The sequence below is a fragment of the Tubulanus polymorphus genome, chromosome 5 (assembly GCF_964204645.1).
Source record: "Tubulanus polymorphus chromosome 5, tnTubPoly1.2, whole genome shotgun sequence".
Classification (NCBI taxonomy): domain Eukaryota; kingdom Metazoa; phylum Nemertea; class Palaeonemertea; order Tubulaniformes; family Tubulanidae; genus Tubulanus; species Tubulanus polymorphus.
Genome location: NC_134029.1, coordinates 3,515,624 through 3,543,082, shown reverse-complemented (window position 1 = coordinate 3,543,082; position 27,459 = coordinate 3,515,624). Strand labels below are relative to the sequence as shown.

Here is a 27,459-nt window from a genome sequence, read left to right as displayed (position 1 = left end):
GGAAAATCAATTTAATATATTTGATTTTCTTTGGATCAAATCAGCCATCGGCAGTAATCGTCGCCTCATAGGAAATAGAAGTACGATACTTTTACAGGCGCTCTAAATAAGATCTGTACAAGTTACATGTAGTAGTGAGACAATGGCGTATTTCATTTATAATCAGTGTATTGCTGAAAGCCTGATACCTAAACCCTAAATTCATAGTCAACCAATTATGGCAAACGAGGATCGGAGCTGCCCAACCAGACTTAAGCATGCGAGGGTCGGAGACCGGTCTTAAATCTTAGCTCGGCCTAATATTATTTCCATCATCTATTTTATTGTACCACGGTTTATGGTTTAGTGTCACAATTCGCCACTGAATTATTTCTCAATGTCACCACCTTCTAATAAGATTCCGCTGTGGATGGAATAACACCAGTCAGTAACGAACCCGACAAAATGAATTCATTCTGACACAAATTTTATTTGCGTTATCGTTCATCATTTTACACAGGTATAAATACTTATTTGATTACGAGCACAATTCGTTGATAAATTACATTGTACATGTTTAACGGGAATTGAACAGAATTATGACTAGATAGATAAATGTACACTGGAGGCTCGATTCATACTCATGGATCCAGTTCCACAGATCTACGTTGAAATTAAATGAAAATAAAACATTGGAAATATAAAGGTTTTAACTCCGAGTCAACTCACAATTATGGAACTGGATCCTGATAGCGTTTTATGGAATAGAAATCATTGAGTTTTAATTTTAGCTGTTATCACATTTCAATAAATTCAAAATTATTCCCGATCAGCTTCGTGTAAACTGGGAATAGTAACTTATCAAAGAAAATTTGGTAGTAAAATTAACATCAGTTGTATAGGTTTGTTTAGCCACTAAGCATCCGAATCATTACATTTATATATATTAAATATATTACGTTATATATGATATTTATCTATACATGTATTCATCTATTTTCGACGAAGCACATTTGATTAATAAATGAACAGTCTCACAAACAATCTCAAATCAATAAAAATAACTTCACTTTTGAGCAGATTAGGCAACATTCAAAACTATATTTCATTGACAGTAGCAGACAATCTTAGCTTAAAATGAGCCACATAATTCTTAATAAAAATCTTATTTCCAATTACAGCGTAGGCGCAAGTTTAAGTACATTTAAGATGTCGATCATATTCTTAGTTCATCTTCTAAATCTATATCACTTCCTACATCTAAATCTAGTATCATATTTACTCCTGAACGGAACTACTATCAAATATTCGTCGGTTTTTCTAACAGCAGCTGACGTTAGGAAGATTTCGATTTTATTTTCGTTATCAGCGTCGCGTTTTCCTTCTTCATCTGCAGTAAATCGTTGGAGATACGTTCGAGATTCGCGGCGACTTTTTTACTGTTTTCGTTTTCGATCTGATCCTCGAGTTCGCGGATCTCTCTCATGTAGATCCCCGTCTCTTCGACCGTTTTAATCAACATGTCGCAATTCTGAAACACGAATAATGAATTCTGTGTCAACGGTTTATTTCATACATATTTCATGAAGAGAAAGTGATTATATTTTTTTACTAAAAGTGATCTTTTTATTCATGTAATGAATCGATGGCTCCTAAAGGAACTTTTAATAGATATATAAAAGGAAACCACATAATGAAGGAACGGAAGGCCCAGTTATGTCAGAATACCCGAAATATTCGATAATTGACTGTATTTTTACCTCGTGTAAAGCAGCTAAATATTTATACGCTTTACGAACTGATTCGTCTTTCTTGGCATCCTATATAAATGAAAAAGAAAATTTGCTATGCTTTTTGCTATTTGATATGCATTAATTGCGAGAGATATCAATTACCCTGAATATGAGTTCGTCTGTCACCGTAAACGTTCTATCTAATTTACCGGATAGTTGATTAATCTCTTTCTGTATGGCTTTAGTATCAATCAACACCTGTTGATCAGAGTGAGAGAGAGAAATATGTAGGAAAATAGTAACTGCCTGATTAGATTGTCAAATGTATGAAAAATATTCAGGTATTTATTATTAATTATTTATGCAACGTACTCTATCAATACCATCTTTCTGTTTGCGAATATTGCCGATTATTTCTAGTATTCTACGTGTGTAAGCCGATCTGTTGACGTCTTTCGTCATACGTTCATATTCTGACATCTAAACCACATAAAAAAGAAATTAAAAGAAAACTCCAAATACATTAAATCATTGATCCTTTGTGAATTAAATTCTGTTCATTTTCAATAATGATTGTCCTAAGAGAACCTGTGAACCTGTATTCATTTCTGAATCTTCGCTCAGTAGCAGCAAAGCTTTAAAGCAATAACTTAGGACTTTTCAATCCCATACATACCAACTGTTTCTGCAATATTTCCTTGTTTCGAGTTTCTTCCGCCAATTCTTTCATTTTCTGACGCAATTCCTTTATTTCTTCTAATTTCTTTTGCGCCTCGGACTAGATGAGAGCAAATCATATCGAACAGTAAGTAAAACCCTTAAACCACCTCTCATCCTATACTGTCATCTTACTCACCATTTTGTTCTCATTCAACATTTTCAATTCTCGAATCTGATCGATAAGAGGTGCTCTGTGTTTCTCCCATTGCTCTCCTAATTTCACTAGACGTTGCGCGCTACTATCCACAACAGCCTGAAAAATACAAATGAACCACGGGCTGAAACTACTAACCAGGCTGGTTGGGTGATTGTTTGAATGAACTGGAACCAATTTTCCACACTTCGATTTAAACAAAAGATTTGGTAAATTCAACAGCCGATCACACAACTATATCTGTACTGAAATTAACGATTTCAAAATCAAATCTCTGTCATGAGTAGATGTTGCCCTAATTTGGCAAACTATGAGAAGAACTAATTGCAGATATCAATGTTTTCAAATAATTGAATGGAGATGCAGGGGCCAGCAGCATAGTTATGGCTTAAATTGGAGAACAGTCTAAGACCAACTTAGTTCTATAACGAACCTAACTTACAACCACCAGTCTTAAGGAAGACAAAGTTTGGACTTTAGTCATGACTCTGCTCAAAGCTTTGAAGAAAGCTGATCATTAACATGAATCATTAAAGTTGTAACTTTGAGATTGAGCTGATGTTCCAATCATGCAGGGATATATCCTCGTACCTGTAATTTAGCGATGTTATTCTCAGCATCTGGAAGTAAATCAATCGTACGTTTCTTCACTTTGTAACTGCGTTCTTTTTCTTCGCAGCTTCGTTTAACTGTTGATGTTTGTTCTTCCATCTGAAAACAACAACAATGATTGGAATAATCTCGACTTGACTGAAAAAAGGAGAGTTTGTATCTATTCCGGTAAGCAGTTACTTGTTTGATTCCAGCAGTGAACTTTCGTATATCAAGTTCCATATTTTCGAGTTTTGATGTAACGGTCGCGAGATCGTCGCGTAAATCCTGTAACTCTTTCTCTTGTTTCTCGATCAGTTCTTGTTCGGTGTCTTTACGTGGACCTTCGCCGATTCCTATCTGTGCTGCAGTCTTATCTTCATCCTAAAATGAGACAATTTCGACCATTTCAGTGTAAACAAAGTAGATTCTATTTAACCCCAGTGTTGATTCCCTTGGATTATCCTGTGCTCAAGACAATTGTGTGTACAACAGATTTTCTTACTCTGATTCATTGCGATAATGAACCATCCCTGCTACAACTACATCAGAATTGTGTACCTATGATGAGAAGATTTATTGGTCCCGCGAGATCTGAAGGAAGTGAAGTCTATACTATACGAAAGTATTTTCTTAAGTATCTAAAAATGCAGGACAGGCCAGAGTAGCTGCTTTGAACCAAAAACTTGACAATAGTTACATACCAGCAAGTATGGTTAGATATTATCAGGATTTATTTAATGAATCAGATTGTCACTAAATCAGGGGCATCAGAAGCGAAACGAACCTGAGCAAATTGTAATTTTTCAGCGTGTGTGAATCTTGAGCCTTTAGTTTTTAAGCCAGTTCCAGCTCGGTCGCTAATCGCGTTCATCACCGACATCAAATCGGCACCGGCAGCCGATGCTAATTCGCTCTGTTGAACGCTGTGACGAATGATTTCCGAGATTTTCTTATCAACGCGCTGACGTTTCCTCGCCTTGTATTCGTCCGGCGATAGATGCGACGCGAGGCCGTGATGATTCCACTCGTTTTCTTTATCTTGTTGAGCGGTTAAAGCCAATGCGTTCATTTCAAACAGGGAAGAAGCTAAATCGTGGGAATGTATCGGTTGTTCGTGTACGTATTTCATGTCATTCTTATAATACTGCCGCAGTCCTAAAAAACGAATACATGAGAATAAACGCAAGTACAATAACAAACTTTTTCCTAAAAGAGCCTCCTGAACACCTGACCTCTCTACAGTAATCAGTGCCCGTGTACCAATAATCTTGTTTCAAGATAGGTAACCAGTGCAATTCCAAAAGAACTGCGATTAATACTGTCAATATCCTTTTCTCTGAATGGAAGGAAAGCAAATTACTCTAAACAAACCAACCTTTCGATATTTTCTTTGTCAAGTCAGTAGTTCCTTGGGGAGCAGTCAAATTACAGGAATGATAAATATGAACACCAGCGCAACCCTGTGAAAATATGCAACACATGATAAACCTCATCTCAGAGGATGATTTCATCAGAATCAGAGTCATTTGTTACTTCCGTTTTCTCTGAACTCACCTCTCTGACCCAAGTCGGTGGATCACCTCTTCGACAAAGTCCTTTTCTCTTACAATAAGCTGGTAACCATGGAGATTTCAAGCTCCTAGCTAATTTTGCTGATACAGCTCGCTGTAGTAAAGCAGATGCACCTGAAACATGGAGATAAATTATGAAAAGATTTAAAAACTGAACATGATGAACTTTCTGTCCTGTTCCCATGGACTTTTCTTGTCCTGTGTGCACAGACATATGTGGTCTTACGTGCATGGACCTTTTTTGCCCTACAATGGGTGGAGGTGTTGTGACCTACGTTCACCCTCACTCAACCCTTCTCCATACCTGTTACCTGTTAGTATTGATAGCTAAAGCCTCCCCTCTCCCTGCCTTAACTGAAAGAGACAGAAATTGAGCTCTTGTACTCGATACAACTGATATGTCATGTATAGCTTACCCAAAGCTTCCTCGGTGGTCTCAACACTTTCTTTCGGCAGTTTCTCGCATAAAAACAGGAATACTCTGCGTATATCCTGTTCATTACTGTACAGAAACGTCTGGTAACCAACTTCACCTCTGTAACCTAGATCCTAAAATAACACATTCAACAAATCTAAACAGAATTTGGACCAGTGTAATATAGTTACTTTGTATCGTTCTTGAATGTAAGACAAATGATGTAAGGTCACGTGACAGAGGTAGTGATGCACATGTGAAGGACAATAAAGATGGTTTAATTATCAATGGTCTTGTAACATTATATGTCATCAGTCTTAGTAATAGGGTTTTGTGAGGTCTAATGAAGAACCCAAATACAACACCTGATAACTAAGTTTGAGTCAATCCATTACTTACAGTACACGCTTGAGCAAGACTTGTACCGACTCTGAATCTAGCAGACATGCTCGGAGGTAGTTTGTGATGAGGCAACTCTAAAGATGAATTGATAACTCGCAAACATCTGACAGTCGCCTCAATGATCAGCTCTGTGTCAAACTGTTGAATGCTCTCCACATTCTCTTGAATTGTACTAAAAGAAAAAATCAATTTCATTTACTGGTTAAGAGTTAAGACCAACAGAAAAAGATAAAATAAAATAATTTACTGATTAAACACCCAACGCTCTCCTCCCCGTTGCCAAGTGTCTCATCAGGACAAACTTGCAACCATTGATACAATGGGGAGGGTAGTCATTAACATCAATCCTACAATGGTAGATATATACTAAAATGGACCACACAGTCCAGAGGGGAGGTACTCGTCTCATATGTCAACTTGCTTGACTCTACAACACGCACAGCACAGCGATTAAGCGTAATGACAGTTTGTAAAAATCATTGCTTCCTAGATTGTGTAACGTATTATCATAACTTACCACCCGACTGAGCGTAAAGAATGGATAATTATGCCGTCAACTTCATCCATGTTCGGATTTCTTTATTTTTCAGAAAATAGACCCGGAAGTAAAATCGAAGAAGGCGCCGTCTAGCGCGAAGTCAAATGTCGTACTATTCACCGAATAAAAACGTTGAAACTAAAAAGTCTAAACGCGGCCCGGCACTTTTTTCGATCAGTGAGTACATGTTACAGGATATAAGAATAGTCAAGGTCTAAGCCTGAATACCTTCATATATTAATTATTTATTGATGTGCAAAAGATAATTGAAATTCGTTGAAGATTCAGATATTTCATATCTGATGCCACCGGTGCCTATCGCCTGTCCAATAACTTTAATTAAATTTAATTAAATAACTTTGATTAAATTTAAATTGAATTGAACTGAATCGCGGACTGCTCCGAGAATATCTAAATCGAGGAACCCATTCCAAATTACTATTTGTCGACAGAAACTGTTGCACACTTACAAAATGGCCTCTTCCACCGGCTCGACAGCTGATTTACAAGAGAAAATTAGGCAACAGGGAGAGATAGTTCGTTCTATGAAAGCGTCTGGTGCGGATAAAGATAAAGTAATTATTCGTCAACACGAATTTATTTTTGGATCAATTAAATTCTTTAGAGTATAGGCCCTATTTCAATTTCTGATAGTGATGCAACTCAATTAAATTCAAAACTATGTTTATAAGTCATACATATTTGTATGACAAGATTGTGGAAATATAATTGTGGAGTGAAATTTATCTATGCTTTCAAAAAAGGATGGATTACTGCTACACCTGTTATTGAACAATTCCAGTCGATCTTTTCTTTTTGTTTTTAGGCCCAATGATAGTAGTATCATTCTTCTTACTTTGTCGAAGAAATAGTTAAATATTTGCATAAAACTGAAAATGGCTCTGAGGAGCTTTACGCGAATGAAATGGATGAAATCCATGCTTAGCATGAGAAAATGTCAATATTTGATGACGATTGATAAAGGTTTAAGTTCAGATGTTGAACAGGTAAGAAATGATATTGTAGATGCAGTAATCCATCCTTTTGACCAGTCTCTGTAAGAGGAACATTCTATCATCGGCAAAAATGTAATAAAGGATGCTATTTTTTCTCGTTGTTAGGTTACAGAAGAAGTGAAGAAATTATTGGAATTAAAAGCACAAGCCAAGCCTAATGATGAATCTTCATCAAAGAAGTTCGTTCTTAAATGCCCAAAAGTAAAGGAATCTGAAATATTCTGAGATTTTACCGGTATGGCAAACTGATATAAGTGTAAAAGTTTCCGAATGTGCTGTATTTTAGGGTACTAGAGATTATCATCCCGGGCAGATGGCTATCAGAGAACGCGTTTTTAATACAATTACTGACTGCTTCAAACGTCACGGTGCAGAAACTATAGACACTCCTGTCTTTGAGTTGAAAGTTAGTAGAATAATCTTTCTTGGCTTTTTATAATGCATTACCAATATTTACTTTAACCCTGGGGTTAACTCCATTGAAACAAACCCCGGGTCTAAGTTAATATCGGTCTATGAAATTGGCCCCTGGAAGATACTGACAATAGCAGCAATGAAATGTTTTGATGTTTTTAGGATACTCTTACTGGTAAATATGGAGAAGACTCGAAGTTGATCTATGATTTAGCCGATCAAGGTGGTGAACACCTTTCGCTCAGATATGATCTGACTGTATCCTTTCTTCTTTTACAATCGCCGGTTAGAAAAAACAAACCTCTGTTTATTTATTGATTTCTTGACGTAATTGCATCAGGTGCCGTTTGCTCGTTATTTGGCTATGAATAAAATAACGAATATAAAACGTTATCACATAGCTAAAGTATATCGAAGAGATAACCCAGCAATGAACCGAGGACGATTCAGAGAGTTTTATCAGTGTGTAAGTTTAACAGCAACCTGCTTTATGTCCCAATACTAGTCACACGTTTCTTACAGATCAGGGAATTCTGGATTTATTTTTCCCTGGGAGAAAACCAAGAGTACCATTAGGGAATTCGGTGCCATTTATTGTTCTTGCTGGTGATGAGTGCCTCAAGAAACCTCTTGTAAAGAAACAGCCCCCTCTGAGAATATCTTGTAATTTAATCTGGGAAATTTTGGTCAAGGGTAATTTTGGATTCCCTAATTTGTAAGCATTCCTTATGATACAAGCCAATTCTTTACTTCAGTCTCAACAAATTCTCTTTCTCTGCAAATGATTGAAAGTCATATATGTGTTCTCTCTATTTTCAGGATATTGATATAGCTGGTCAGTATGATCCTATGGTACCGGATGCCGAGTGTTTGAAAATAATCCATGAAATTCTTTCCGGTCTCGAGCTCGGAGACTTTGAAATCAAGGTATCTATCTACCGCTACTAATATGAGTAGATAGATATAAAGTCATTTCGCTATTTGCTGTTACACATCTTTGATCATCTTTGTTTGAAATATTTAGATAAACCACAGGATGTTGCTTGATGGTATATTTGCTGTCAGTGGCGTTCCAGCTGATAAATTCCGCACTATTTGTTCATCTGTTGATAAACTCGACAAAGTAAGTTTAGCGCAACCAAACTGGATGTTTTACTTCATTTCGATTGAAATATACACATAGTAAAAATATATTTTTGTTTGAAGACATTTTGGGAAGATGTGAAAGCTGAAATGGTTGATGAGAAGGGACTCGACCCAGCTGTAGCTGATAAAATTGGAAGCTATGTCAAACTTAATGGTGAGTAACAGTGTCTCTCTCGTGATGAGGGGTTATTTCATGAAATTGATTGAATGGTTGTTGATCGTAGGAGGAATGGATCTTATCGAGAAGTTGGAAACTGATGAGCATCTAACTGGCAATAAAACTGCGAAGAAAGGTCTAGAAGAAATGCGTCTGCTCTTACGATATTGTGATTTATATGGAATTATGGATAGGGTTTGTATTTATCTTTTTCATCTCTATTTCCTATGTAAAAATGCTCACTGATTCTGGACCCATTGCCTATTTTTCTATCATGATAATCTGCAATTGTTTCAGGTGCTATTTGATTTAAGTCTTGCTCGTGGCTTGGATTACTATACCGGCGTTATATGTGAAGCTATTCTCAAAGGCAAGTGCATAGAACTAACAAATCAAAAGCCGTGTGTTTTTACGGAATATATTCTATATATATAGGCCTACCGGTATATAGGTACCTTGGATTGAATTTGACTTGAAGAGTAATCAAAATGTGGATCACAATGAATCGCAACGTATGTTCTTCTTTATGGTTTCTTCAGGTCAAACAATTCAAAAACAGTCGTCTAAATCAGAGGGTGAGCAGATTGGTGTTGGTAGTGTAGCTGGAGGTGGTAGATATGATGATCTAGTCGGCATGTTTGATACGAAAGGCAAAAAAGTACCATGCATCGGAGTCAGTCTCGGAATTGAACGAATCTTTTCCATCATGGAAGCGAAAGCACAAGTAAGAATATAAGTTTCAGATTATTCTTTCGTTTCATGGGATCACTGCGGGATCTCCTCTCTCAATGTGTAAATTATTGTTTTAGGCAAATGGGGCCAAAGTACGGACGACGGAAACTGAAGTTTACGTCATTTCAGCGCAGAAGAATCTTCTGGAAGAACGAATGAAATTGTGTAATGAATTATGGGATTCTAATGTGAAGGTACGGTTATCATTTTACAGTATACCTTACCTAAGTTTGTTAGATCTTGTATTTCCAGTTCTGTCATCAGCATTGCCACCAGTAGTAGGAGTTATCTTGTAGCTAATCTTTCCCATTCGCTGATTGATTCCTATTTGGCTGGCAATTCAAACAAAATCTACTTCATTCTAAATCTCATCCTTTAATCAATTTTGAACATTGGCTGACCATGTAATAGCTCCATCGGCACCTACAAAATATTGTGTAGTAGCGACTGGAGGCGGCACCATTTTGCGTTTCTGCCATGATAATATGGTAATATTACAAAGTCTGATAGACATATTTTAATTTTCTTATTACAGACTGAACAGCCTTATAAAAAGAATCCGAAGATGTTGAATCAACTACAGTATTGTGAAGAGACCGGTATACCTTTTGCTGTCGTTATAGGCGAATCAGAAATCCAGAATAACATAGTCAAAATCAGAAATATACTTACCAGAGAAGAGGTATGTAGCCAAATAAACAAAAGCGGATTGAAATTTATGATAATTTATGAAAAAATATATCGTCAATTATCTTGGTTTTTCAGAGAGAAGTCCCAAGAGACCAAATGGTGAATGAAATCAAAAAGGAACTGGAAACTTTGAAATAAACAAGGGGGACAAGTTTCTTAAAATTCTATGTCTTATTGAATAAATTATGCTACCTGTGGTAGGATGGAAGCAATTGCTTGCGAGATGTTAGTTTATTTCTCTCAGGGTTTCCTTAAGTTAAGATTTTTTCATATTTTTGCACTATCGTTATGCATAGGGGCAACACTAGATCGCTATTATTTTTACTGGGCGAGATTTCAAGGAGTTTCAGGCATTTACCCAAATCAGAGTTTCAAGCATCCTTAAAAGCATTTTCCATTTTATAGAAGTTCGGGTCTTTGGGACCCTGCTGGAACATCAAATAAAACCATTCTTGGGGTAGAAACTTTAAAACTAGAGCCTTGCAACCCAATAAACGAACGAAGACAATGTTATAGTAAAAATTAATATTTCATATTTGATAAACATATTTTTGACTCATGCAAAGGTTTTTTCAAGGGGATTTTGCAGTGTGCACCAATAAGCATAATACACGAGCACAACAGAGGAGCTTACAGTGCATCACACCATCGAGTCTCAACAGTATAGATCGTGTAATTTAGTAAAGGAAACTAAATTAAGAAGGTTTCATTATCATAATATATTTAATGGATACAGATTGCAGCTTTCATTTGGCGTCAAGTGGGGTACCAAGGGAATTAAAACTACTCACAACAAACACGCTACTGACCTCACATCTAAAGAGCATAGGGGATATTCTAAATCAAAATATGACTACTTACTAGATGTAACTCAAAATTTTACAAATAGCTATAACGAAAACAACCAAAGTGATTAGATGTAAGTCGAAATAATGTCTTCTAGTACCTCATCGCACATGAAACTTATATCTGACTTATCGAATACTTCAAATTTATGCTTCAACAAAAGTGCTCCTAGCACCAACGTACTTTCATTGTAAAGAGCACGAATAAGGATTCAGTTTTCTAAAAAGAAAAAACCTTTGCGTTGCACGATTCGTTTCTTCTTTGATAACGAAATATTCATATCCAATTTATAAAAGCTCTATAATAATAAGTTACACTCAGTTAACAACAGCGGGTAAAACGTATAAATCAGTACAGTATAGAAGGAAGTAAGTTACGTTACAACATTCAGAAGTAGAAACATCATTATTTACAAAATAGACACACCTCTCAACACTTAGTGTTGCCATATAAAATACTGACATCTATCAATATAATTAATATCATTAATATTATTGTTACTATTATTATCATGATAATTACTAATAGATATTATCATACAGACTATCATTATCAAAAAACAAACCAAAAAAAGATTTTATCACATTTCTAGTATGCACATGTATATACAAAACTTACTGATTGCCTGCTAGAGGTAAAAAGCGTTTATGTATTTTTTAAACTAAATTTGCTTCGAGTAAACAAATCAACAGATTCAAAATCAGACATCTGGAACTTACATAAGTTCTTACATTGCTTCCTCAATGGTACCTTATGAAAAACATCATTAACCCATATTTTTCAGTTGCATAAAAGGAGTTAGTTTACAGTCAGGTGATTCAAATTCAGGCAGGTATCAATCTGTTCTCTGTACCCTGCATGCTCTCAGACTATCACGATCTGATTTTCGATATGATAAAACCTTCATGACAACTAAATAATTTTGATAGAAAATGTTTTGGGTCCGAGTGACAAAAGTTTTGAGTACCGGTTTTTGTGAGGATGGTAATAGTCCGAGAGTTGTAGGTACGGACTGCAGATTGACAGTTGCATAAAACGAACGAGTGCATTAGCAAGGGATGTATGTGGAGATATCTAAAGTTATAGTACAGTAAGTAAACTATGGAATCCAATTCCGTGAGTTAGATTTGATGCTTGAATTTACCCAGCATACTATTCATTACTCCATAGCTTACTACAATTTGGTGCTGTGAGTACCATTATATGCAAACTACATTCTTGATTTATCAACTGTTATATGAATTGAAAATGAAAATAAACACATTGAATCGTGATTCTACGACGGCGAGGGAGGAATTAAAACTAATCTATTCTTAATTGTGTCGAATAACAATAACAGTGAATGGAACCTAAAGACCTTCACAGCCAACATTGAACTGTTGGAGATGCATATACTTCAATACTTTGATCCCGTATGGCAGCCAGTCGTCACACTAGCTCTACTTACTTTCGTACTTATTAAAATTTCAACAAAACACCTTTAATGATTCATATTGTATTAACATAAATGTATAATCGATAAAACCAAATGTTACTACACTCAATTCACATGATGAACTCTGGTTAACGTTGTTCAACGATTAATCAACGCCTTCGAATCCGGCTGTACTCTCGACAGCGGTAATCAGTTTCTGTCTCAGCTCCGCGTACGTCGGATATAAAGGTAGATCTAATCTGTTGAAACTGAAACGACAAATGAATCATAATCATTGAATCATAGTTGCATAGTTCAACCTAGATTTTATGTTAAGTTATAATAGCTCATACTCCATAACAGCAGTCACGTTGATTTTCACAATTGTAAGGATGATCCTTACAATTGCCTATTTTTTCACAGAATTTTTTACATTTTTACACAATTTTCCAGATTTTTTTCACGATAATATACAATAACAAAAGCGGTTACTGATCACAATAGGACAGATTGAAATAAAGTTTTTTTTACTTTCGCATAGCTTGCGCATAAACCCCTGCCATAATGAATAATAATTTGATTGAAAGTAGACCTAGTGATTTGAAGTATCAATATTACCAAGTGTGAGCTCTGGGCAGCTGATTGGAGTGCCCCCATTTCTCGATGGTAAACAACTGCGGTCCATTGCTTCCGTGTAACTCACGGAACCCGTTCATTGGAACCCGAGACGTTCCTGTGACAAACTGAAGCAGACGACTTCTCATCTCATTATTGAATGAATAAACAGCCTGAAAACAAAAACACATTCAATCTCATTTTAATTGCATCGAATTCATCACTAATTTCAGTAGTTCTCTAACCTCTTTAAGCATTATTTGAATTTTATTTTGTTGTTAAAAATTAAAGAATTATCAATTTACCTTCCACAAATTGACAATCACTGGGTGGTTTGGATTGTATTCTCCTTTGTAAACAGTGTTTTGTTTCCAGTCATTGACATCGATATCTTGAAGACCGCACAGCAACAACTAAAATGCAAATTCAAAAATGCAAGTTGAGATCGCATGTTTCGTAATCAATCAAAGCCAGTGACAAACGCGAAAGACTTACTTCAACTTCATTCTCATCGAATATCTGTAACAAGTTTTGCGGTATGAGGTCGTTGAATCCTTCCATAAATGCGAGCATTTGTTCCTTCACACGCGATACGAATCGCCATTTGATAATCAAACTAAATACAAACGAAAATCACGGTACAAGCCGATGACTAGATTACGCAATATCTTTGAACTGTGAATACCACAGAAAACACTATGATGTGGTCATTATATTCATTAATACTATGAGACTTTTGCTTTTACACCAGATTCAAAAACTTCACCTACTCGATATAGTGGGCTTTATTTTGGTTATCAACTGTCAAGTCTTTACCACCATAAACAAGTTCCTTTTCTACTGTCTGGAAAAAAAAAACAATGGTAATTCAAAAATTGCGCAGAATGGATAGAAATCATAGGATTTGCACAGAATGGAGCCTTACCTCTCCGAAGGATTCCTGGTCAACCGAAAATGTCAAATCTAAATCGGTTGGATCATTCTCCAAGATCCATTTAAGAGAATTGTAATATTCAGAATCGACGGCCTCCATATCGGCTAGGGTAATCGGCTTACCCAACATCATCTTATAGAACGGTCGAATAAAGAAACCTATCGAACAAAGAATGGTGAACATTTCGAAGTTTTACCAGCTACTTAAAAACAGGTCGCTTTAACTGATTATTATTACCTACCATCTAATAGTTTGCCATGATAAACAGCCATACCAGCAATACGTCCGATGAATTTGAAATATGAAAGATGATCCTCATTCGCTATACCTGATAATGGGTTGATTTGTAGCGTATAATTATCCCTGGAAAAGATGAAATCACGGGTGAGAAAATCGAAGGCAGATGAATATTGAACCTTAATCGTAAGTTACGACGTTTACTTACACAGCTGAATATTCAAATAACCCGTAATAAGGATTGAACATTTCTCTAGACAGCAGATAAAACCACTCTCTCGCGACACCTCCGTAATCTAAACCGACTTCGCCTTCAAATTCTATCCATAATCTGCAAACATAGAAAAGAAGGCATTCGAATTGAAAATGAACAGTATTTAATGAGAGCATTTACGTGTCGACAAGATACCACCTTGTTTTCAGTAATTCATGTCGTTTTACCCCTGATACAATCCTATACGAATCTTCCAATATATTTGAACGCCGAATTTTGATGTCAACTTTATTTGGCACATTATGCTGAAAAAACAATTTCGATCAGTTGAGCATTTCTGTCGACAGCTCATAGCCTCGATTGATTTGATTGATTTTATTTTAGGGTTGTGAGAAGAGTAACTTACTGGTCTCCGTAACTTTGATCTGAAGTAGTCATATTTTTGCTTATAGTCCCGAGAATATGGTACAGCCTGAAAAAATAATGTACATGTACAAATCAAATTATCAGACACTAAATAATTTACTGTCCATACTAATTCATTGCGTTGGTAGAAATCCACTTACTGGTCCACCTAATTTTTGTAGTCTTGGATCTTCCCATTGAGTAACTCTGCTACCTGAAAACAGCAAGAATTGTTTCAGATTCAAATATATCAATTGTAAATGAAGTCATCGGGAAATGAAGGCCAGTACAAACTTACTGTGATTTATGTAAAATATTCGTCCATCTGTATGCACTCTTTCCTCCCAACCAGGCTAAAACATACGGCAGATAAATCATACATTCTCCAGCGAGCTTTTTCTTAATTATCATTAAAACTGCTGTTATGAACTTACCGGTAACGGACCCAAGTCATTAAGTAGATCCTCATTAGACGAGGCACGGGCAAGAGGTTCAGGCACGTCTAAACTCGACGAAGCATTTGTAGCTAAGCTAGAACTACGCAATCTTCTATTCGGATGCTCCTAGAAAACGAACAAATAACAAAATGCGTCAGTGCGATATTCAGACTATTTCTAACGTCAAGTTTATGATAATCTAAATAAACTGTATCTTACCCATAATGTAATTCTATTGTTATGATCGATGTAAAATACGCGTCCGTTTGGAGCGACTGACTGGGCCCAGCCCGGGGGTAATGGTTCATCTTCTTCTGATACAGAGGGAGTCTGATATAAACAAATCAATATATTGAGTTCTTTTTCAGCCTGTAGCCAGATCCGGTTAAGATTAAAGAGTTCATATGAATTACTTACCGGTTCTATTAGACTACGGGTATGAGATGCCTGCTGCCTGATTGGTTGATGTGAGGGGCGATGATTCGATGATAAATCTTCCACGCTCGGATGATGACTAATCGTATCTTCCTGACTGACGTGTCGTCTCTGTCTGTATAACTGAGACATCGTACGCCGTTCAATTTGAGCTCCTCCTTCATTTTCATTGTTCTCCTCCTCCGCAGGCGTTTCACTAAAATCAAGTCCAATGGAAAAGAAACTAATCATTCACGAAAATCAGAAATTGAATGATAAATAACATAAACGCTAAAACCGAGGTGCCAGTGTCGTAAACCCAAAAACGCTACATATAAAACAAACCTTAAAATGAATTGAAAAACCTGGAAATGAATAAATGTAATTATTTTTGGCTGGTTTTAGACCAGTCTTACCACCGTGGTCTATACCACACTGTTAAATCTCGTGCCGGGTTTCGATAGTAAATGCAGCCCTGTAAGTCGATCCCGGCGTGCCACCCTATCGGTAGCTGTCCGACGATTTCATGCCACTCACTCGGCAATTCAACTGCTTTTTCGTTACTGAAAATTAAAGAACAGAAATAAAATACATTATACATGGATAATAAGATAAAATCCCACTATTTACAGATTAAAAGAATTTAAAAACCAGAATTTATTTATTCAATCAAAAGTATATAAAAGACACGACGTTTCGATCTCACCCTAGAGATCATCGTCAGGTGTGACGAATTCTTTTAATCTGTAAATAGTGGGATTTTATCTTATTATCCGTTCGCCACGTTTGAGTGTGGTTATCGTTCTATTATACACGGATACTGATAGATTTGATTGGTGTGCAGAGAAAGACCAAAATGGGCTTCAGTATTTACTGTAGGCTAGTATGTGACCAGAGAAGACGACAAGGCTTGATCTCTATCTCTCTATCTCTATCTCACTATTAGATCTTGATCTCTAATAGTATAAACACTGAAAAAAGTCCCACGAATGAGGAACTACTCACAACATTGGTTTAAACTGTGAAACATCCCGTGTAATTGAATTATAATAGTAGGTTTCACCAGTTGAGTTGTTCATTTTGACAATCCATCCCGCAGCCAATTTCTGGTTACGACAATCAACAGCTGGTTCAACCAGTTCCCTTTAGAAGTACATACAAACCTTACAAATACTATAACACGCTTCAGTCGAAAATCAATTCAAGTTTCAAACTCTGCCTCGCGGATGGAAAACTTACGAAACAGGTCGATTATGAGTGAATACTCCGGAAATTATATCGATGAAATAAGACTTTCCGTCACTCTCGAACTTCTCGATCCAACCTGGAGCGAGCGGTTTAATCGTCACCAAGTACGATTCGTAGGACGGTAGATTGTGAACAGGTTGAATCGGTGAAATAGGAGCAGATGGCCTCAGTTCATTGTACGAAGGAGACGGATCTGTGAATCTAGGAGCCGATGGTTCAGCATACTGGACATCACTTACAGCTCTGAAATACATCACAATATATCTGTTAGTTTTTAAATCTATTTGTCAATAAAAGATTGTCAATTCACCTTATGTGAACAGGTTTTTAAGTTCATTACTCAGAGGAAACAATATCAATGAGCCGCCAAATTCCTTCATTCGCGCATTTGACCCGAAGTGGGTTAAAATAGCTCTGAGAATCAGAATGTAAACACATACCGAGGAGGATCATATTGTCTGTGTCGAGTTACTACATTTTGATAATACAATCTTCCATCGCTGTCATAATCCCTCAACCAACCACGAGGCAATTGACTGAAAATATAATCCCAGCAATATCTATTAATCATTCCCTATTATGAACTGAAGTTACTGCCATGAAACCTTTTTTAACGTCAATCATTTTTCTATTTCAGTAGACGTACACTGGTGCAGTTGTGGGTGGTCTGGATGTTGACAGTTGTCGAGTATTAGAGCTAGAAGACTGAGCTCTTCGCCTGCAATAGAATAGAATAGGAATTGTATTCAATATCGACATGGAAAATAACTACTGAGTAAAACTTGCGTAAAATCAAATGAAACATTACATAACTAAAATAGGACACGTACTTTACTGGAGTGTCGTCATCACTGTCTGATCTCCATATTGATCGAGGCGGGGGTCGATTCGGGTCCGGAGATGCTGGTCTAAAACAGATTAACGATATAATAAATAAACACAGGATAAAGAATAGCCACGCTCTGAGGTAATGTTTTGGACTCTCTAGACACCATCATCAGGTGTGAGAGAGAGTCTGAAATGTTAATTGTATCTTTTGATTCTAATACTTGATAAATTAAAATCATTCTTAATTTCTTATACCGGTATTCATATTCAATGGGTTTTAGAAGCGACAAATCTTTTCAATATAGGCGCATCTAATGAATACCTTGTCGGCCAAGTTGTCATCGATCGTCCATATGAGTAACTATAGTAGTAAATACGACCGTTGAAGTCACGTTTAGCGGTCCATCCGTCTGGTAGTTGAAGCTGTAACTGACGCAATTCTTCATCATTTATTCTGAAAAATACCAATCAAAATATCATATTCAAATACAATCCAGTACTATAAGTACTTACAACATTAACAATTTTTAATCATCTATTCACTTACTGATGACGTTTCACTGGCCGTGGTCGAGACTGATCATCAATTGGTGAATCTAATGGTGGTGGCGGAACCTCAGGCACAGGAGGAGGCTCTGAGGGTACATCAATATCAGCCGGTGTAGCAGCGCTGAAAAACAACATTAAATAGCTCTCAAAATCCTAGAAAAGTTTAATTTTCTAGATTAATCATTAGGGCCCCATTGCACAGTCATGGCTTAGATTTAAGAACAGTCTAAGACCTACTTAGTTCTATAGCCAATCTAACAACTTAAAACCAGTCTTATGATTCAGTGCCTCTTTTGGAATACAGTCATGCCTGTGCTACTTGGTCCGATACTATAGAACTGAGACCTACCTAGTCGGCCAGGATTTACTTGATTTCCTTGAGTATATATTGTAGTAATAAATCTGGCCGTTATAATCACGTCTGGCTACCCATCCTGCCGGGATTTGTGCGTTTAACAGACGTATTTCTTCTCGATCTAATCTGAAAATGTTGACATCGAAGTGTAAAACATGACGGCTGTTCATTATTCCATTATTCAAAATATCGACTGACAATGATGTGTTTGGTTTGAACTTACTCATGAGATTCATAACTTGTTGCCCGAGGTTGTTCAGCTGGTTCTCTGAAACAGTTAAAACGACATTTCTAACAGTACCTACACCTGTCTATAGTCTCAATTGATAAACACTTATTCATTCAAGAACTTACTGTGGTTTTTTACCAGGCATTTTATCCGAACTGAGTTTAGTAATCGTGTTATAGAAGTATATGTTACCATTAAAGCCATTACGAGTGACCCAACCCGCTGGTAGCTGCTTATTCAACGACTCAATACCATCCGCTTTTCTGAAAGATTAAGACAAGGACTCAACGTGTGAACAATAATTCAGCAATCCATACATTTCATTGACTAAAATACATCAATCTAAATACATCAGAGCTTAATTTCTCATAGAACAGAATCTCATATGACTTACCTTGAATGTGAAGTACCACTCCAAATCTTCTTCTTAATAGATTCATACGCACCTCTTACATAGAAATTTATACCAGTAACAATAGAAGTTAACCAGAGATGAGAATGGTTTTAAGAATCATGAGAGGTAACTTACATAGTTGGAGGGGTCGATCTACATTCCATAGTTACCATGTTATAGTAGAGTAGATTACCATCGTTATCATGTTTCATTATCCAACCGCGAGGTAAAATTTGACGCACTTCAATCGGTGTTTGTTGACTGCCAATACCTGTTGAACCGCCAGATGATGTTTCAACAGTTGAAGTTCTGCTGGTGGATACAGGTCTGTATATTCAAGAGAGAAACTACCAGTATTAATGTGGAGCGGTGTGGAGGACGAGTTGCGGGTTTGAACCCAGGACATAACTGTAGTGTCCTCGGACAAGACACCTATCTTCATTGTCCCACAAGGGGTACCTGGCCTGGCTGGTTTGAGTGATATACCGGTATCATGAAGCGTCAGTAAATATTGTACAATGTTATTATGAAGCACTCGAGGTAAACTCCGAACCATCTACAATTGATGATTTAACTTGATTATTCTAACAGTTTCAGGATAATAATAATTGAGGATATCATCAATTGCGAATCGTTTATTATGTTCTACACTGAAAATACGTTAGTTTATATGTCATCTACTTACCGAGTCGGTCTGATGTAGGTACAGACAAAGTTGACCGGATCGAAGTAATTAATCTTTCCTCGAGCATCGCGTTCAATTATCCAACCATCTGGAAGTGCACTAGCGTTGTCTACTGCTGATATCCGTCGCGGTGTAACCCCTCGAACTGCTCCGTCAAAATCACCACTCAGTCGACGTGAATCGTGTTCAAACTCTTCTGCTGCTGCTGCTGCTGCTGCTGCTGCTGCTGGTTCGGTTGGAAACGTTTTGCTCGCTTTTTTCGTAATGGTATTATAATAGTACATGCGGCCGTTAAAGTCTTGTTTTGAGATCCAGCCCGGTGGCAGGTCTTGTGGCTCCGGCGGGGGCGGTTGCTTCGCCGGTTGTTTCTGACTGTGAATATGATCGGTTACCTTTTGATACCATTTCGACCAAGCTTCGTTACTTTCGTCATTTGGTAGGATTTTTATTTCTTCAACAGATTTCCGAGTCTCACGTTGCGAGGGTTCGCCATTTGAAATATCTTCCAAACGATTGGGTAAAACTGTAATTTCAGATACATCTGCGCCAATATCTGATATTTCATCAGTGTCAGTAACTGGTTCGATATTATCTTGAACAGCAGAAGATGAATTATTTAATAAAGTATATTGATGTTCTGATAACTCGGGACAACTGGCCATTCCAGAATCTTCTGTAGTTATTGAACCAACTGGCGACAGACTATCCATAATCGGTGCAGACCTCAAAATAGAAGAGTATAAACCAATTCAAGATCTTTAAGTCTCCGGCTCAGCTATCATGATTATCATTATAGTTTGCCCTCCTTGTACGTAAAGCCATTCCGTGTATGACAATGCTCGAAGCACTTGCTCCTCCAAAGACTCGCGAAACAGCCATGTTTTCAAATTGATTTTAAATTGATCAATGTTGTTAAGATAACCTTAAGTCAACAGGTCCTTTAGATACTCTGTGGCCAACTCAGAAAGCACGAAAATAAGCCTAGAATGTACTTAAAATCAACTCATTATATCAACTTACTTAGTCGGTCTGATAAGCGATGACTGCTTTGTAGCCGGACAATAGAAGTAAACTCGGTTGTTGAAATCTCTCTTTTCAATCCATCCTTCGGGTAACGGTTGCGTAGAAGATTCATCGACACTCAATATTTCGAGATCCGATGAAGAATGCGGTCTTCGACCCAGATAACCGGTCACCATGTGCGACCAAAGACTAAAATCTGAATCCGACTGGGAATTCCGACGACGACTGGCATCATCGCTGAAATTTCAAAAATTATTATACGTAAGACAATTCAGGAACATTTTCAAAACATGAATTGGTGAAAGTGAATAAAGCAAGCTTTGGTAAGACTCTACCAAATTCTGGCGTGTTTGTTTCAACCTGAATCTGCTCTACAGCCGGTAGAGATTCGCTATTCCTATTCCCGGAATACGTTCAATCAAAACCTGCCTTAATTTATATCTAATGGGTATTGTAAAAAATTAATATGAATTTTTGGTATTGGTGATTGTACAGCCCTCCCTTATTGTGGGGATTCACTAAGATGAAGCGATGAACCCCAAATAGGAATATTATATACAAGCTACTCAATGGACATGCTATGATTAATGGAAAAGCTAAAATCGGATTATTTTCTCATGAGAATTTTGACCGATGATGATTAATCAACATATGATATACAACTCAAGGTGCCAGTGCATAATTACATGATATTTTCATCTGACTGGGGAGTTATTTCTTATTAAATAAAGCAGTTTGCTCACCTTCCTGTGTGTAAGCTTAACTTCAGTAGGAAACATTTTGGACAAGCTACCTACAGATTGTAACAAGCTGACACATCTCCAGACCAATAGAATGCCTGAATAGTTATGTACTAGAATATGCCTAAAATTATTGAAGAATTGGTGAAATTTTCATTGGGAAATGTGGCCCTAGGACCCAAGTAAATGCTTAAGGAAAAGGCATGCACAATCACCAATGCTCACACTCAAATACGTATTCAAAATCGTGAGAATAGAAAGTTCAATATAACTGTAGTGACCTACCTTAAAAAATATGTGAAAATAATAGTGCAAATGAAAAAAAGTCCGTGTAATTATCAACTATGAAATCATTAGTGTTTTTACCATGAATTTCTTACAAAATGAAAATTTATCCTATGTATTTACTGCAACACGGCGCATATCTGCTGAAATTGAGACTGCATTTTCACACACACGAAGACGAAATAATCAATAGATAGAAACAGTAACTAGAACGATAGAAAATAAGATTCCTTGGCAATCACTCAACATTTCTGTAAAAAAACACCTGAAAAATCTTTAAACAAAGTACAAAAAAAATTTAGATAACATAACACATTATATCATGACACTGGCACCTTATAGTATATCAACAACAGTCATATATATCAATTCATTGCAAAGAGAAGCAGGTATCAAGCAGTGGTAATTCATATCATAATGAACAATCCCATAATTGATGATATACATACAGAGTTCATTTTCTGACAGTTTTGAGATTTATCTAAATATCATCATTAGAGAAATGGCTACAGATTCATCACTATTTTTCTTGGGATTTAGATAAATCTTGAAGCTGTCAGAATAATACAATTGAGATATCATCAATAGTGGCAATGATTGTTCGTCATCTTTTACACTGAGAATACATCAGTTTAGGCGTCATAATTCAATTCAAGGAATTTATATCAATTTTTTCAAGATCACCCCCAGTAGATATAAAATGTATTTTTACCTCGTTGGTCGTTCCCAAGTCGTAGAGCGGGTGACCACATTGTAATAGTACGTACGCCCGTTGAAATCACGTCGTTCTTCCCAGCCGCTTGGTAACCTACTCGAACCATCACTGCAACCAGGTAACAATCGATACAACTCAATCTGGCCGCATACATTACAGTGAGTAGCAAATATAGCAATGAATTCCTGATTTTTGCTAGATTTTTCTGATTCCCTGAGATTTCAACGTTGTCCAGGCCAGTGACAACCCTCTTAAAATACAACACTCCATTCCACAGGTTAAGTTTCAATCAAGAAATAAAATGAGTTTATTTCCGATGTTTCAACTATACAGTCAAATTCAACTCATAACTGTGGAACTCGATCCTGTTTCATTTAATCATTTGAGTCAGCTGAATGTCGGTCTATCCTGATTACTGGTACTGCAAACAATTACAGAAATATTCCATTGTGACTAGAATTCAACACTTACGGGGCAGGTCTTTCCCATTGCGTAGTACGACTCATATGATTAACATAAAACGTTCGACCATTTGCGTCGACTCGTTCCTCCCAGCCAGACGGTAAAGGATTCTCCTGTTCGGCCTCCGTCGACTGATTCACTGTATCACCCTCTTCTTCCTCTTCCACCGCATCTTCGTCCGGTTGCATCGATAATGATCCGGTTCTTTCGGCGTGTATAGTACCTCCAACCGGGTGACGAGTGACCATCTCCCAACCAGGCTTTAAAATAAAATCGACCGTTGTAAGATACATTCAAACAGGGTGGCCGCTTCTTATGCGTTCCCCTTGACTACTCCCTGACATGCATGTTGTTTAAAGTCCCTGACTTAATCTGCTAAGAATTCAATCGATTAACACAGTCAAATAGGTCACTGTTTGATTTTGCACGCGATCTATCAATCTCAATCAATTTTCCTGACTCTACCCTGATTTTAGTTTTTTTATATAATTCCCTGACTTTTACAAAGGAAAGAAATTTCCCAGACTTTTCCCTGATTCCCAGGTAAGTGGCTGCCCTTTAAAAATTATCAAAACTATTTGAACACATCGACTGCCGTTGTTTCTTCCCAGTCGCTGCTTCACGGTTATCTCGTAGTTTGCAATAGAATCATTAAATATTCAGCCATTATTCAAATTGACCAATGAGCATCAAGAATGAAGCCGAAGAGGAGTTTGTTCACATAGCCAGAATACAAATATCTAACAGTGAATAAGAAGTATCAGCCATGAGATCATTTCTCGTAGTGGCAGATGACAGAATCAAAAATACGAGATATCTCAGCAAACATGTTTAAGTAGTTTTCAGTAGTTAACAGCCCTAAAGTTTCTCATCTAAAAGCTGGCAACATGGTTTCAGGGCTGTAGCCCTAAAGTATTACAATTTCCTATTAAACTCCATCCAATCAATAGAATGTTTCAAAATATCTATTAGGCTAGAAATCCACTGTTAAGAATTGCACTTCTATGATATTAACTTAAGGAAATATTCTTGGACACTTTTTTCTTTTTGACTGTGGAATTTTTATATGAATGAATATAATTATAATATGTATAAAGCGCGCATGCAGCATATCACATGAACCGATGATACTACAAAGCAAACAAACGGTTATATATTTGTTCAATCCAACCATTCGATTTTACCTCTAATTATATTATTTTTGTGCAGTAAAGAAATAGACAGTGATTCAAAGCGTTTCTCCGATATAATGATATAATCTCAGCAGCCATAGCAGTTTGAGATTTTCTTTTGACAGCGAGCAACAGGCAATAAATGATCGAAATTCATTTCGAAGCGAAGCTCGAATTTGTTACACAGAAATCAATACCTGTCTCTCATGGGGAGATGATGATGATTCAAACACTGAAAAGTCTACCTCATTTTCCGCTGTCTCCTCAGTTTGTTCTTCTTCAGTCTGTTGCTCCTCTTCCTCGGGCTGTTCGACTTCTTCTTTAAATCCCAGATATAAACGTAGATGACCTTTTACTCGTGACCTTGTGCTGCAACCATTAGATATTGCGAGGTTTTAAGTTTTAGATGGAAAAAATAAGTCAATGGAATCATAACAGTTGGGATGATCATTACTACTTTGATGACTTATCGAAATGACGATTTACACTTACAATACTGAATACAAATTAGGACTAAAAACAGATAGAATAGGTAGATAACAGGTAGATGGAATAGGAGTCAAAAATTCAGATGTCTTAAGTGATGATGATGATGACAATTTTTAAGTGAGTTTGACAATTCTAGAGAATATAGTTTAAGTATTTTATGTTATAATTAAGGCGGCCCAACAGGCCCCTAAATAGTAGTTTTGAAACAGGTCTTAGAACCACTGGTGTTAAAATGTGCTTACCTTCTTGGTCTGAGGATATAATCTCTATTAGGTATTCTGAAATTGGGACTTTCTGTTCTGAGGTGACTCAAAGGAATTTCAACTTGCCCCAAGAAGTCATCTCGTGTCTGAAAATTCATATAAAATTAATAATTTCCAATCATGCAACACACTAGTATCGAGGGAATAAATTTTATGATTTTAAAGTAGTAAAACGTACCATACGATTTTCATCATACACATCAAATAGCAATCTGTGTTCTTCAGGTATGACCTATAAAACGATCAATAATACCCAGTAATTATTAGTGTCTTAAAATTGTGAGATTATAGGCTAGGCTATCTGATAACGGCAAAAGTTTTGTATTTCGGAATTTTTGATTACAGCGATATAGTATTGATGTCCGGTAACTTACCCGGAATATAAATTCTTCACTCCAAAAAGGATTCAATGTCTGAAATTTTCAAGCAAATCAATTTTAAGGGCAGGGCTCTTTGTAAGTAAAATCGTAGAACATGTTCATTCCCACAATACATTCCCAGATTCAATGACCCTTATCTAGCAATAATGACTCCCATTTTTTCCACAGTATCACTAATATTCACTTCACCTTTTTAATAGTGCGAGTCTGAGCTATATCAATAATAGCTGCTGAATCTCCAGTGCCGCCACCTAGCAGGTATATCCTTACATAAGGATCGCTGGAAAATATCGAAATTTTTTCTTTAGAATAAGTTCTTTTAGAAATGAACACCATAATTAGGTAGCTATAGTAGTACAATAGCCTCCTGTACACTCATATGAAGAGAATGGATAGCAAAATCCAACCCACTATATATAGCCTAGAGGCCTACAGTTACGTAAAAAGATTTGAAAGGAAACAAATTGAGTTTAAAAACAGTATTTATCTCTCTCCCTAGAGACCATCGTCAGGTGTGAAGACTTGGATTTCCAACTTAGACCTAGGATATTTCTCCAAACCTGACGATGATCTCTAAACAGAGCAGAGATAAATAACTTTCGTTTTTAATTATTAATCTTTTAAATTTGTATCGGCCGTTGGTAGTGCGTAGGGTTTTAATCTTATCACCATCTTGGCTTTTGAGTAATTACCTGGCACCGAATATATCTTTCTTCGCTAAGTGAATCCCAGCAATGACCATGACTCGTAGCAATTTCGTGTTTTCATCATGCTGTAAATAAGAATCAAGTTCAGAGAAATGACAGAGATGTTGTATCATGTTGCGTAGGGTTTAAATCTATTCTAGAAAAGAGGTTCACTAGAAAGGGTAGGGATCATTCAAATGTGCGCAGATCATTATCTAAAAAATATTGTTCTCGTTTTTATCATTTCTTGACAGATAATTTCTACAATGTATCTCTAAATCAAGCACAGGACTACGACCCACACAACCAACCCTCCAGCCAGGCTAATTTTACCACAAACACTCCCATTCCAACTACCCTGTCTTTACTTTATGACGTAAATAAATGGCGATTAGTGCGAAATTTCTACAGCAGGATTACAGTTAGGAGTTCACTGCATTATGGTATATGAATTAGGACTACAATTAGTCTATTAAATGGTGTTGCAGGTTTAGTGGTAAGGTTCTCTCATCTATGGAGTGAGGAGATTGCGAGTTGTCAAATTTTACATTGCTTTTTTTGTCACTGACAGTCATCATATCTGAAACCACTGGTCAAATTCGAAAAATACAACTTATAACACAAACTACTGACCCTATTCGCTGGTAATCCATAAATTGATGGAGGGTTATTTTCAGCCATAAAGACGCGACTCACTATGTATTAATGCCAATGTTAGGGGTTCTTTCGTTTATCAGCCCTGGACTGTGTACTGCAAAAATCTGGCACTGTTTCGGGTGTGGCGTTTCAATTTGTCATGGAATTTACTTCAGCTTGGATATTTTTCGAAAATAACTTCATATTATATTTGTGGATTTGATATAAACGGGAGGTTTACTGTGACAGATTAGTTTCATAGATTTTCACATCATGTTATTGCGATGTTACAATCACTATCACGGGTTATGCGCCACTCAAGGCCTTTCGAAAATATGGCAAGCGAGTAGTAAATTAGTTCATGTATTTCCCGCTATCGAATTATATAGGGGCAGCACCTGAGCGCAAAGAACTGGCGCAGATCGATTTTCTTACTATGGCATGCGAGTAATAAGAATATCGTATCCAACTAGACTGGTTGCCTGTCCCATTCAATATTCTAATTGAAGATAGAGACCGGTAACCAGTCTAGTATCCAACAAA

General features: G+C 36.8%; 3 protein-coding genes across 6 annotated transcripts; 1 reads left to right on the top strand and 2 right to left on the bottom strand.

Annotated features, from left to right (window-relative positions):
- Positions 1–465: 465 nt before the first annotated feature.
- On the bottom strand, positions 466–6,180 carry LOC141905228 (coiled-coil domain-containing protein 22 homolog). The gene is made up of 14 exons (XM_074794043.1): positions 6,086–6,180; positions 5,566–5,740; positions 5,168–5,300; positions 4,735–4,865; positions 4,556–4,640; positions 3,965–4,335; positions 3,379–3,561; positions 3,178–3,297; positions 2,569–2,685; positions 2,389–2,490; positions 2,085–2,192; positions 1,875–1,970; positions 1,740–1,799; positions 466–1,510 (listed from the first exon to the last, which is right to left on the bottom strand). The coding sequence occupies exons 1-14, from the start codon at positions 6,133–6,135 to the stop codon at positions 1,316–1,318; spliced, it is 1,926 nt and encodes a 641-aa protein (XP_074650144.1). The 5' UTR covers positions 6,136–6,180; the 3' UTR covers positions 466–1,315.
- A 387-nt stretch (positions 6,181–6,567) lies between these two features.
- On the top strand, positions 6,568–10,470 carry LOC141905071 (histidine--tRNA ligase-like). 2 transcript variants are annotated; one of them, XM_074793805.1, is made up of 15 exons: positions 6,568–6,681; positions 6,933–7,113; positions 7,228–7,323; positions 7,409–7,528; positions 7,699–7,794; positions 7,877–8,002; positions 8,356–8,463; positions 8,561–8,659; positions 8,743–8,836; positions 8,907–9,034; positions 9,137–9,209; positions 9,379–9,563; positions 9,649–9,765; positions 10,107–10,253; positions 10,337–10,470. In XM_074793805.1, the coding sequence occupies exons 2-15, from the start codon at positions 7,003–7,005 to the stop codon at positions 10,397–10,399; spliced, it is 1,563 nt and encodes a 520-aa protein (XP_074649906.1). In that variant the 5' UTR covers positions 6,568–6,681; positions 6,933–7,002; the 3' UTR covers positions 10,400–10,470. The 2 variants fall into 2 exon arrangements, with proteins under 2 accessions (XP_074649906.1, XP_074649907.1); XM_074793806.1 differs by lacking the exon at positions 6,933–7,113 and having other exon boundaries at positions 6,569–6,681.
- A 326-nt stretch (positions 10,471–10,796) lies between these two features.
- On the bottom strand, positions 10,797–27,033 carry LOC141906479 (uncharacterized). Of its 3 annotated transcripts, XM_074795785.1 has the most exons (38): positions 26,914–27,033; positions 26,287–26,366; positions 25,784–25,874; positions 25,589–25,627; positions 25,393–25,446; positions 25,194–25,300; positions 24,660–24,831; positions 23,300–23,550; positions 22,826–22,936; positions 21,086–21,325; positions 20,066–20,788; positions 19,516–19,707; positions 19,381–19,434; positions 19,112–19,249; positions 18,981–19,025; positions 18,752–18,883; positions 18,401–18,523; positions 18,176–18,307; positions 17,856–17,933; positions 17,672–17,743; positions 17,466–17,561; positions 17,017–17,268; positions 16,783–16,920; positions 16,194–16,340; positions 15,583–15,994; positions 15,361–15,489; positions 15,225–15,279; positions 15,088–15,140; positions 14,928–14,993; positions 14,720–14,826; positions 14,516–14,638; positions 14,312–14,433; positions 14,062–14,228; positions 13,907–13,980; positions 13,632–13,752; positions 13,442–13,549; positions 13,140–13,309; positions 10,797–12,790 (listed from the first exon to the last, which is right to left on the bottom strand). In XM_074795785.1, exons 1-38 carry the CDS (start codon positions 26,959–26,961, stop codon positions 12,688–12,690), a joined length of 5,325 nt encoding a protein of 1,774 aa, XP_074651886.1. In that variant the 5' UTR covers positions 26,962–27,033; the 3' UTR covers positions 10,797–12,687. The 3 variants fall into 3 exon arrangements, with proteins under 3 accessions (XP_074651886.1, XP_074651887.1, XP_074651888.1); XM_074795786.1 differs by lacking the exons at positions 22,826–22,936; positions 23,300–23,550; positions 24,660–24,831; ... (4 more) ...; positions 26,287–26,366; positions 26,914–27,033 and adding an exon at positions 22,195–22,367; XM_074795787.1 differs by lacking the exons at positions 22,826–22,936; positions 23,300–23,550; positions 24,660–24,831; ... (4 more) ...; positions 26,287–26,366; positions 26,914–27,033 and adding an exon at positions 22,209–22,367.
- Between the last annotated feature and the right edge of the window lie 426 nt (positions 27,034–27,459).